Source organism: Semicossyphus pulcher, unplaced genomic scaffold, assembly GCF_022749685.1.
Source record: "Semicossyphus pulcher isolate SPU_LCO1_2020_fin unplaced genomic scaffold, fSemPul1.0.p SCAF_55, whole genome shotgun sequence".
Taxonomy (NCBI): domain Eukaryota; kingdom Metazoa; phylum Chordata; class Actinopteri; order Labriformes; family Labridae; genus Semicossyphus; species Semicossyphus pulcher.
In genome coordinates, this window is record NW_027211732.1 from 341,868 (window position 1) to 353,563 (window position 11,696).

The 11,696-nt window shown below is 43.8% G+C and overlaps 2 protein-coding genes across 2 annotated transcripts in view; one reads left to right on the top strand and one right to left on the bottom strand.

Annotated features, from left to right (window-relative positions):
- The first annotated feature begins 213 nt into the window (after positions 1-213).
- Positions 214-2,422, top strand: LOC138609616 (tumor necrosis factor-like). Its single transcript, XM_069682229.1, has 4 exons — positions 214-366; positions 478-505; positions 666-731; positions 1,566-2,422. The coding sequence occupies exons 1-4, from the start codon at positions 214-216 to the stop codon at positions 2,039-2,041; spliced, it is 723 nt and encodes a 240-aa protein (XP_069538330.1). The 3' UTR covers positions 2,042-2,422.
- A 2,738-nt stretch (positions 2,423-5,160) lies between these two features.
- Positions 5,161-11,696, bottom strand: part of gabbr1b (gamma-aminobutyric acid (GABA) B receptor, 1b) — a 93,774-nt gene continuing 87,238 nt past the window's right edge. The window contains exons 19-20 of the mRNA XM_069682238.1: positions 10,763-10,906; positions 5,161-9,605 (exon numbers count right to left, since the gene is read on the bottom strand). Coding sequence (XP_069538339.1) covers positions 9,318-9,605; positions 10,763-10,906 — 432 coding nt within the window. The 3' untranslated portion in view covers positions 5,161-9,317. The remainder of the gene's footprint in view (positions 9,606-10,762; positions 10,907-11,696) is intronic.

Genomic DNA, 11,696 nt, shown 5'->3' on the forward strand with positions numbered 1-11,696 from the left:
TGTGTGTGTAGGAGTGTGTGGTGCTCCTCTGGTCGTCTTCCTCATCAGAACTCCATCAGTCACTGTGACATCACCGGAGTTTCCCTGCAGCAGCCTGTGTTTAAGAGCAGCGGCCGAGAGTAGAGCAGCTCAGACAGACCTCAGACAGACCGCGGAACAGCAGCTCACAGCTCAGCGTGCTTTGAACACACACAGGAGGACCTAACAGAGAACATGGAGGCTGAATGTAAAGTGCAGCTGGAGGAAACAGACTGCAGCAAACAGAGCGTGACACCCGGCTATAAACTCAGCACAGCCCTGCTGCTGCTCACGCTCTGCCTTTCTGCTGCTGCTGCTGCCGTCCTCGTCTTCAACACGCACGGCCAGGTGGGAACACGTTATTATAGAGATTATATATAGAATATATCTGTGGGTGAATGAAGGGTCCATCACCTGAACCGTCTCTAACAGTCTGTTTGTCTGCTCCTCTTCAAACAGGAACCAGGACATGAGGACAACAGCTTAGGTGAGAACATTTACTCTGTCAGAAGTTCGACACTGAGCTTGTAATGCTGTCACTGAATGCACATCATGCTGTACTTTCAGCTGAAGTCACATCCGTCTAACAGTGTGTCCCTGTATCAGACTCTTACTTTCATATCTAACTTTGTCTTTTCTCCTCTCAGATATTCGTCACCAGTTGAGGCAGATTTCAAATGGGGCAAATGTGAGAGCAGCCATTCATTTAGAAGGTAAACCTTTACTCACCATCACTGACTACCTGTTTGATGCATATATGAAGCACGATGTGGACGGTGGACGGATTTGGACCGACCCTCTGTAGAATCCAAAATCTTTGTTTTCTCCGGGGTTAGAGGTCCATGAGGAAGGGCTACAGCTTGAGTTTTACAGCCTTAAGTGAGTCCTGATGAGTTCTAGTCCTACATGAGGGAGTTGTAGGGCTTATTGGCGTTCTTTGGAGAGTTCTTCGGTTTCTTAAAGAAGTCCTTAAAGAAGTTTTAGACTTTTTTGAGAGAGTTCAGCTCTTTTGGTTCTTGAGAGTCCTTGGAGTTGCTGATAAAGTTTCTGTCTTTAGGATGTTTAAGGGATTGTTAAAACAACTAAGTTTAAGTTTTTAAGGCCATTAAGGAAACTCTAGTCCCTAAGGTGGGAACTATAAAGGGCTTTTGGGGGATCTTGAGGAAGTTTTACAGCTTCTTGAGGAGATTGTAGGGCGTCTTGATCAAGATCCAGTTCTAGTTCTTTTGAGGGAGTGATTTTGGGATTCTGGAAGCAGATTCTCGTCCTTCTCTAATGAGCTGTAGGCTTTTTTCTTGTTCTTAAGAAACTTTCAAGGCTTCTTCATGAAGTTTTCAGAGTTTTTTAGGAAGTTCTAGGGATAGTTTGTGGAGTTGTAGGGCTCCTGAGACACTAAGACCCTGATTAACATACTACTTATACATGAAGCAGCTCTAGGTAAACCTGAGGATGTGGTAGGGATCAGCATTAAAGAGACAAACGGTCTCATTTCACTGTAATCAAAGACAGATTCTGCATCATCACCATTTCTTTATCCTCTTTCTCAGGACAGCGCAACCCTGAGATACAGACCTCGGTGGAGTGGAGGACTCAGGTGGACCAGTCTCACGCTCAGGGGGGGCTGAAACTCGACCACAACGAGATCGTGATTCCTCAGAGCGGACTCTACTTCGTCTATAGCCAGGCATCCTTCCGGGTCAGCTGCAGCAGCAGCGACGCCGACGACTCGTCCCCGAGGCCGTTGGTCCACCTGAGCCACACTGTGCAGCGCTGGTCCAGCCTGTACAGCAACGACGACACCAAGAAGACCTACAGCACCATCCTGCACTCAGTCCGCACCGCCTGCCAGAAGACGAACAGCAGCGACCCGGACCAGGAGGGCAGCTGGTTCTCTGCGGTCTACATGGGAGCGGTGTTCAACCTGAGCCAAGGGGACCGGCTGAGGACGGTGATGGAGGAGAGGATGCTGGAGGACCTGGAGGAAGAGCCGGGGAAGACCTTCTTCGGTGTGTTCGCTCTGTGAGGACGAGCGGAGGGACCTGAATGGATCAGGTGGATCCACTGTGAGAACGGCTGGATGTTTCAGACGTTCGTTCTGCACTAACACAGACGTTTGACTTCATTAGAAGTCATTTAGAGTTTAACTGTGCAAAGAGCTCAGTGTTACCATGAGATCCTCTGTGGGTCTGTAATGTTCTGTACTGTGTACTGTGACCTGACAGCACCTGCTGCTGTACTGTGATACTCTGAATGTACTTTAACTGCTGTGTAGTTACTGTGTCACTACAGGCTGACAGAATTACACAGGACTTTTTTATTCAAACTCAAATTATTATATTTATTTTATATATTTATTTCTGTGTTTCTAATGAATGCTCTATTTTATATCTTATTTATACATTATTTATTGAACCTGCTTGAATATGATTTTATCGGTTGCATCAGCTGTTTGTCAGTATAATTATTATTTATTGAACCTGTATTTATTTATGGACATGGTGCTTTAAAAATAAAGAATGTGTTTAAAGTCAAAGTGTGTCTGAGTTTAATGAGAGTGAAACTAAAGAAGAACAAAAGTCTTCAGTGATGCTTCATGTGAAGTGGACGACGCTGTAGAGAACATGTCAGTCTTTAAACATCTGCAGAAATCAATCTGCCTTCAAAAGAAAGAAGTCCGTGTTTGGGATAAAAGTTTCTTTACATTTTCCATGAATTCCATAACGTTCCCGTTTCACAGCTGATTAAATGTCATCATCTAGACCTTCTAAATATCTTTACTGCCGTCCTCACTCGGCTGTGGAGACTGTGGAGCTGGGTTATTACAGTTCTTAACATATTGTGACATCAGGAGCCAGTTAGTTTGACTGACAGCTCTCTCAGCCAATCAGGAAGCTGTTACTGTTCACTCACTCTTTCCTCTGACTCATCAAACATCAGCTCTCAGAGGTTTCTGTCCAAATATGGACTTAATGCTGCTGGAGTAAAAATGATGTTGAGTCATAAACCAAAGTTCAGTCTTTGAACGCCTCATGAAGCCGTCGTTACGACGATTAGGTGGATAGATAAGTTCAGTATGTGTCTTTGAACGCCTCATGAAGCCGTCGTTACGACGATCAGGTGGATAGATAAGTTCAGTATGTGTCTTTGAACGCCTCATGACGCCGTCGATCAGGTGGATAGATAAGTTCAGTATGTGTCTTTGAACGCCTCATGACGCCGTCGATCAGGTGGATAGATAAGTTCAGTATGTGTCTTTGAACGCCTCATGAAGCCGTCGTTACGTCGATCAGGTGGATAGATAAGTTCAGTATGTGTCTTTGAACGCCTCATGACGCCGTCGTTACGTCGATCAGGTGGATAGATAAGTTCAGTATGTGTCTTTGAACGCCTCATGACGCCGTCGTTACGTCGATCAGGTGGATAGATAAGTTCAGTATGTGTCTTTGAACGCCTCATGACGCCGTCGTTACGTCGATCAGGTGGATAGATAAGTTCAGTATGTGTCTTTGAACGCCTCATGACGCCGTCGTTACGTCGATCAGGTGGATAGATAAGTTCAGTATGTGTCTTTGAACGCCTCATGAAGCCGTCGTTACGTCGATCAGGTGGATAGATAAGTTCAGTATGTGTCTTTGAACGCCTCATGAAGCCGTCGTTACGTCGATCAGGTGGATAGATAAGTTCAGTATGTGTCTTTGAACGCCTCATGAAGCCGTCGTTACGTCGATCAGGTGGATAGATAAGTTCAGTATGTGTCTTTGAACGCCTCATGAAGCCGTCATTACGTCGATCAGGTGGATAGATAAGTTCAGTATGTGTCTTTGAACGCCTCATGACGCCGTCGTTACGTCGATCAGGTTCACATCAGATCACAGGCAGCTTTATTGATGATTCCTGACCGTTAGTTGAGCTGATGACTGTTTGCTACCTGAGGGATCTGAAGTGATTTCAGTGATGTCATCACCAGTGACAGGAGATAATAATAACCTCAGTGTTGTGTAAGACACCATGAGTAATGTTTGTTTCTGTTCATTCATGGTTTTCACAATGAAGAGAGGAAGTTTCCAGGGGAGTAACACTTCCTCTGCACAGGGGAGGGGAGGAGGAGGGAGGAGGTGGGGACTCCCTGCTCTTCTGGGACTCCCCCTGCTTCCTCCTGCAGACGCCCTCGGAGCAGCGCCGAACACCCACAGTGGAAAGTCTGGAGTATACGGACTTTCTGTTTCAGCTTTCCTGATCATGATCTCAGCTTCTCCGGAGAGTCAGAAATAATCACGTTATTTCAAGTTACTGCACGCTGAAACATTCTGGCGCCAACGTAACAATCAGCTTTGTCAGTTAGGAAACCTGCTGCTGACAAAGACAGAAATACCTCCATCATGTTATTTTCACTTCCTGCTCGCTGAAATGTTTTCTTTGTCATGAACAGCAGAAAGGCCCAGACATGTTCAAATAATGGAAAGAGGAACATCTACTTTTACATCCTCTGCATGTCAGAGTGTAAGAAGATCAGGAGGGTGTTTTATTTGTTCATGTTCTTTATCTCATTAGGTCATTTCAGACCTTTGACCTCTGCAGGTATTTAGACAGAACAGCAACCACACTAAGAATCTGTGATCCTCCGGAACCAACAGAACAAGAAACGTTTTCAGTTTTAAACCTGCTGCTGATAAAGACAGAAAACCCTCCATCATGTTTAAAATCTACTCCAAGTGTTCACTTCAGGGGTCCAAATCTTTAACACAGCCGCCGTCTTTGCAGCAAATCTCATCTTATTGTTTATTATCTGGCCTGGCCTGGCCTGGCCTGGCCTGGCCTGGCCTGGCCTGGCCTCGTCCCTTGTCTGATCTTATTTCATCTTTTCTGCTCGTAGCTAGTCTCAGCTCATCCTGAGTGATCTCTCCTCTGTTCTTTGCTCATCTTATATCATCTAATGTCTGCTTATATCAGCCCATCTTTTCTGATATATTTCCTCAACATATTTCATATCATCTCATTTAATCTCATCTCATCTCATCAAACTTGATCCTATCCTACCTGCTGTTTGTCTCTGTGGATCAATAAAGGATCATCTTACCATCTCCTGTCTCATCTTGTCTCTGAGGTCCGAGGCAGCGGGCGGGGATCGAACCATAAACACAGTTTGAGAAAAACATGTAGTTTTATTCTCACTCGGATGTTACAGCATATAGAAATATAGATATAATAGTGTACCACGTGAAACAGTATGCAGAGTCACTGTCTGCAGTATGTACACCAGTAGTTACAGCCAGATTCACCTTCACCTGAACACACCAGTTAGAGAACACCATCACACACAGACAGACAGGTGATATGTACACAGGGACTCTCTTATTGATCCTTACAGAGAGGCTAACTATAACCCAGCTAACAAAACCAGCTAAGCTAACACACACAGAGTCTACACAGGAAGTGAAGACCAGCTGACGTCAGACGTTGGACCGTCTCAGACAGTTAAATGTTGTCATGAGTCTGATTTACACACAAAGAGAACATGAACGTCTGGATGCAAATGAAAGCTTAAACAGCGACTGTAGGAGCTCCACACGGCTCCTTTAACTCTGCCCTGCACAGGGACACGGGTCACACAATAACAGCTCCCAGTGCTTTGGAGTTAACTCAATAAAATCTTTAAACTATGGTTTAAGTTACAGCCAGAGCTCAGTGAGGGACGTGAAGCTGTGAACCCGCTCAGTGTCTCTGACAGCTGCTGGTTCACATCAAACATCTTCCTCTAATAAAGAGCTTCAGATCTGAACTCAAATATTGTTCATGTATTCATATATTTCTACAGTCTGAGAGAGGCCCGTACTTTTTGTTGTTATTAATCCAGAGAAAACTTGAATCTGAGACCTGATCTGTTCCTGAGTTAATCAAGTCTGTGACTGAAGAGAGAAGCATCACAATTCAAACTCATGTTCTGCTCACAGTTTTACACTAACCCCTCTCTGTTACCTCTCGGAGTTAACAGAAGTCAAAGTCGAGCCGTTATTCACTTGGTGCCCCAAAAAACTTTTCATTGAAACTGAATCAGGAAGTTTCCTGTTTGTTTTTTGAAGTGAGACCGAAAAGCAGAAGAGTGAACACGAGACCAGCAGAGAAACAGTGAAGAGGGGAAACCTGCTGGTTTTATTCTGAAGAAAAACAGAAACTGTGTTCATGGTATCACAGGCAGGATGTAGCTTCTGTTGTTAGCTAACAAAATAATGAAAACAAAACAAAAATCAGTGCGGCTCATATTTCAATTTCTGTTCAACTTACTGTACAACTACTAAAATCTACATTTTAAATTAAGACAAAGCTTGTGTGACGGTGTGTTAGCGCTCCAGACAGAAAGGCGAAGACTGAGTCAGAGATGCTTTTCTTTACCTGAAGCCTGGAGCATCACCAGATCACAGCCATGAATCAGGAAGCTCTCAGTTGATTGCAACAGGTGCAACACAAACCGTCTTTAGAAGCTACAGCCAATCAGAGCACAGAAACATGAGACCTAACCACAGGCTGCTAGGCTAGTTAGCTAGTTCAAATCCAGGTCACATGACTTCTAGATTAACATAACACAGATTTTTGGATTCACAGGTTTAGGAACGTTGATAAGACAGAATGTGTTAATGTACTCATCCTTACATACATATATATATTAACATGAAAACAGGACAAACACAACTTATGGACTGTTATATGTTCAAACCTCTAAAGCAGGTGATTAACATGAATACATGTTAATACATTTATTTATCACAGGGCCGGTTGCTTTTCTTTTTTCTTCTTTATCATGCTTAAAACAAATCAAAAGTAATCTCACAAAAAACAATTACATTTCAAATGATGAATTTCAGATTCACTGAACTTAAATCACTGCTGCTGCAGGTTCCAGGTGACACCTGTAAGGAAACAGAGCAAACAGAGCTCTCACACATGCAGAGACACGTTTCATTTAGACATGAAAAGAGTTCAAATGAAATCTAACTTAACAAAGAAGCTTCAATCTCACAAACCAACACATTCTGACTGTGAGCCGCTGTCAGCTGCAGCTCTCAGCCTCGTGTTCTTCTACACTAACATTAAACCTGACAGACAGCAGAGGCCTCAGCTCACAGTGAGGGTTAACACACACACACGCACACACGCACACACACACACACGCACACGCACACGCACACGCACACACACACGCAAACACACGCACACACACACACACACACGCGCACACACGCACACGCACACACACACACACGCACGCACGCACACGCACGCGCACACACGCACACACACACACACACGCACACGCACACACACACACACACAAACACACACACACACACACACAGACACATTATGTACAACGGTTCAGCAGTCTCTTTGAACAGAGACGATTTAAAAGATCAAACACTTAACGAGAGGAGCTAACACACAGCTAATTTTAAACTAGCATCATTAGCATCAGGTGTGTCCTCCTCTGTTCACACAGCACAGAGTTCTAACTAACACATGAGGAGGTAATAAGGTACAGATAAATACTTTGACCCTTTACTAAGCCTCATCCCCTGTTAGCTAAAGATGCTATGACTGTTCAGCTTTTAGCATCATTAGCACATCATCTAAATTCAGAGTAATGTTTTGCCTTTAAACCAGTTCCATTCAGTTCCATTACTGAAGTGGAAATTAATAATGTTAGCATGTTTACCAGTGAAGCTCCGAGCACTGAGTCTTTGATTTCACATACCTGTTATTAGCTTCAAAAGTTAGCATGTTTGGCTAGCTTACTAGATACAGAAGAAGTCTTGTCCACGGCCCGAGTCTCTCATTAACTTCATATTTAAAGGAATCATTAAAAAGTCCTGTTACTGGATCATGCATAGTGTGGTCATGCTATAACTGAGTTTAAGCTAACGTTAGCATTGCTGTGGTGCTCTTCAATGTATTTGGTGTATCTGTTATGTATGTTGAGTTATACAAGCACAGTTCCTTAGTAATACAATTTACTGGGTTTTTGATTTCACACATTAATAAGATAACACTCTCAAAATGCTTTTGAACCAGGTATCGCTGTAGTTACACACAGTCTGCTATTAGCTTCAGATGTTAGCGTGTTAGCCTGAGGAGTTTACTAGATACAGAAGGAGCTGCTCTGTTTTAAAGTAGTTCATTAACCTCAGTATTTTGGGGGGTTTGAGGTCATATTAAAAACTCCTGTTCAGGACTGGTCCTGGATGAAGCTATATCAGTGTTTAGGCTAACGCTAGCAGCTCTCTGTGCTCTGCTTTGGATTGAGGGAGTTCACACTTTAGCCTGCTGAAGAGTTAACGTGATTGGTCAGTGCTCGAACTACCATCAGAAACCAATTCACCTAACCCCGCCTGGGCAGCGTTTTCAAACCCAGAACCTTTCTGCTGTGAGTTCAGTGCTAACAACTGACCCACAGCAAAATATCAACCTTAAAACACACACTGATTCTGTGTTAGAGTGAAAGACGACCTGATCATGTTTCTCTTTATTATACTGCACTTTAATGCTAACTAGCAAAACAACATTAATGCTAACTAACTTTAATGCTAACTAGCAAACCAACTTTAATGCTAACTAACTTTAATGCTAACTAGAAAACCAACTTTAATGCTAACTGGCAAACTTGCAAAAACATTGCTCCTTTATTTGCACAGATATTCCAACATATATTTATTCCATAGTAATGTAGCTTTAGCCTCTGTATGTTAGCACAATATCATACAGCTATCATGTGTACATTATAGACCCTCTTTTTAAAGTGAGTCAGCTGGAGACGGAACAACTTCATTGATGTTCCACGTTAATCTGCATTAAAAAAAAACATATAATCTGCCAACAACAGATGTCACACAAACTGACAAAGTTTCTGTTGACTGAAGGGAAGAGTTTTAGTATCAGACATCAAATGTTGTAAAATGTATATAATGTTTAGTGATACAGTGGAAACAGGACAGGTTAGCATCTGCAGCTAACGGGGCTAAGGCTTAGCATCTTTCCTCAAAGTCTACATGGCACACAATGACTCACTGCAGTTCACAGAGTGGTATCAAAGGTACAGAATGGCATCATGGTCTTTTTCACAAGATTTATGTACACGTTTGTCTCTGAGGGAAAATAAAAAGAACACGTTGATCAGAGCAGGAACTGATCATCAGCTGATCCATGGAACCAGTTCTGAGTCTCCAACAGGTTCTTCATGTCTGTCCTCCAGTCTCTCCATGTGGGTTAAGTTCTGAATATTGTCTTCCTCCTCCTCCTCCTCCTCCTCCTCACTTGTAGAGCAGCTGCAGTCGGCTGGTGTGGCAGTTATTCCTGCTGATCTTGCTGTCGGGCTGGTAGAGGCTGGACGAGTTGGCGAAGGATGCAGAGACTGGGTGGGGGTCAAGGGTGGGGGCGGGGTACCCTGGAGGCGGGGCCAGGGAGCGGGGGTCACTGTGAAGGAGGGGGAGGGGGGGAGAGCTGTGGTTCTGATTGGAGACGGTGGACGCTCTCCTCCTGGACCTCAGGGCCTGTCGCTCTGACAGCTGGTTCCTCAGCTCTGATACTCGCTCTTCTTTCTGAGGAGACGAACAGAGACGATACGATACATCAGGAAACTCCATCATGTCTGTGTTCATAACATCACAGCTGGTTAACCCCCCCCCCCCCTCCTGAACTGTGTCTGATGAACTCTCCTGCTGCTTCCAGCTCCTCGAGGCTGACCAGTGCCCAGTGTGATGAGCTGTTAGCTCGGATCAGTACCAGGATTTCTCTGATGGACACCAACTACCGGCGTTCTGTTTCAGCTGTGGAGCGCCTGTCCATCTGTCTCACTGAGTGGCAGTTTCACTGTATCTAGCAAGTCACACGTGGGCTGAGATCTGTCTCACTACAGCGCTATGAAGCCACAACAAACAGTTACTGAGATTTAATGACAATAAACAGGCTGCGAGGATGCTGAGAGAACTACATCAGGAGGCAGGGTTGTTAACAGGCTGAGCTCAAGCTTTGTCAGGTCTGTCTGCAGGACGACGAGAAGACTTTAAAATGTTTTCGAGTTTGGTTTGAACATTTTTGTGTCACATCTGGATGTCAGGAGGACCTCAACTCTGAACTCTGACAAACGATGTGAAGTCCTATATTTTAATAGTAGTTTTAATTTTAATAATGATTGGAGCTGGTGAACATCAAAGGCTTTCAGCTCAGTTATAGTTCTGCAAAGTTTCTCTCACCTGCACTTCATTTTGCAGAGAGAGAAATAAAAGTGACCAGAAAGTAATCTCCTCTCCTCACTCTGTGACATCAGTGGAAGTACATATACAGTTTGTTATTCTCTGTTAAATACAGTTAGTTTGCTTCCAGTCAGTAATGTGTGATTAGCTTTGTGTATTTGTGTTTTTGTATTGACCTTTGGCATTAACGCTGCCTGACAAATGTATTTCATTAATCTGACAGGAGTCGTCTCAAAGAGAAGAAAAATGGACATTAACAAAGTCCTGATCGCTTGAACATGGCTCGACGGGTCGACCGTCCCTCTGCTGGGTCACTTCATGCATATAGTTCAGTTTTGTGATATTACTCTGGACTTTCATGAATGCTTCTGAAAGCATGTAGAGTCTGGACTGGTCATATGTTTGAAACCTGTATTTAAAGGCAGATATTTTAATCCCAGTTAGATGTTACTGTGTTACGTATGAAGGAAGAGAAACAGATGGACATGAAGTTCCTCTCTGACCTCCTGTATGATCTTCTGCAGCTCCTTGTTCTCTCTCTCCAGCTGTCTGGACTTCTCCTCGTCGTTGTTGTTGGTCGACGAGCCGGTCTTCATCGTCTCCTGAGCGTCAGACTGCCACTCCCCCCGCGTGATCAGACGCCTCATCTACATATCACACATGACGCCTTTACTCAACATACATCAGGTATTTTCAGCAGAGAGTGAAGGAGTTCATCAGGGATCACTGTTCGGACCCTTCACGTCCTGTGATGATTTAATAACTCCTCATACTTAAACCTGGAGGTCCATGAACTGATGTGTGCTGTCAGGTGTAACTTCATATACAAACACACTAAATGTCTTATCTGTTACTGTTACCAGAATGACCCGAACATGTGGGGTGACATAAGATGATCTTATACAACCTTATATTAAAGGATAATCTGTTATTTTTTAACCTGGGCTCTGTTTTTAACATATTTGGGCTCTAAATGACTCACAGGTACAAACAGGTGTGAGTGTCTCCAGTCGATGTGTTCATCCTGCAGCAGTGAAACAGGCTGTAATGTCTGCAACATAATCCTTGATGGGTCAAAGGTCATCCACTAAAAGTTGTTTCCACTGACAGGCTCAGATTGTTATTCTAAGTGTGTGACAACATGACAGAAAGGATCCCTACAGAGATAGACCTTTTTGTTACAGAGGAAGATGATTGTTTTAACCACAGACAGACGTTACATCGCTCTCTGCACACACACCAGACTCCATTCATAAAAACAGGGATTTAAGCTCACAGCACACAGGAGTCTGTTGGTGTTATTGTGTGACTTTGGTGTTTTTAATGGTTCGCTCTGTGTCGAACCTGCAACATGTTTAACTGTTAAATGTTGGTGTCATGTTGAAGTGTCTGCATTGAGTCCATACAGTGACTGAACTTCTCTGAGTATCTGTGTGT

Bases quoted from the DNA above. Each gene is read 5' to 3' on its own strand.
- LOC138609616 (XM_069682229.1), top strand. From the start codon at position 214: ATGGAGGCTGAATGTAAAGTGCAGCTGGAGGAAACAGACTGCAGCAAA. The intron at 367-477 runs GTGGGAACACGT...CTCTTCAAACAG, and splicing joins TCTTCAACACGCACGGCCAG to GAACCAGGACATGAGGACAA. The intron at 506-665 runs GTGAGAACATTT...TTCTCCTCTCAG, and splicing joins ACATGAGGACAACAGCTTAG to ATATTCGTCACCAGTTGAGG.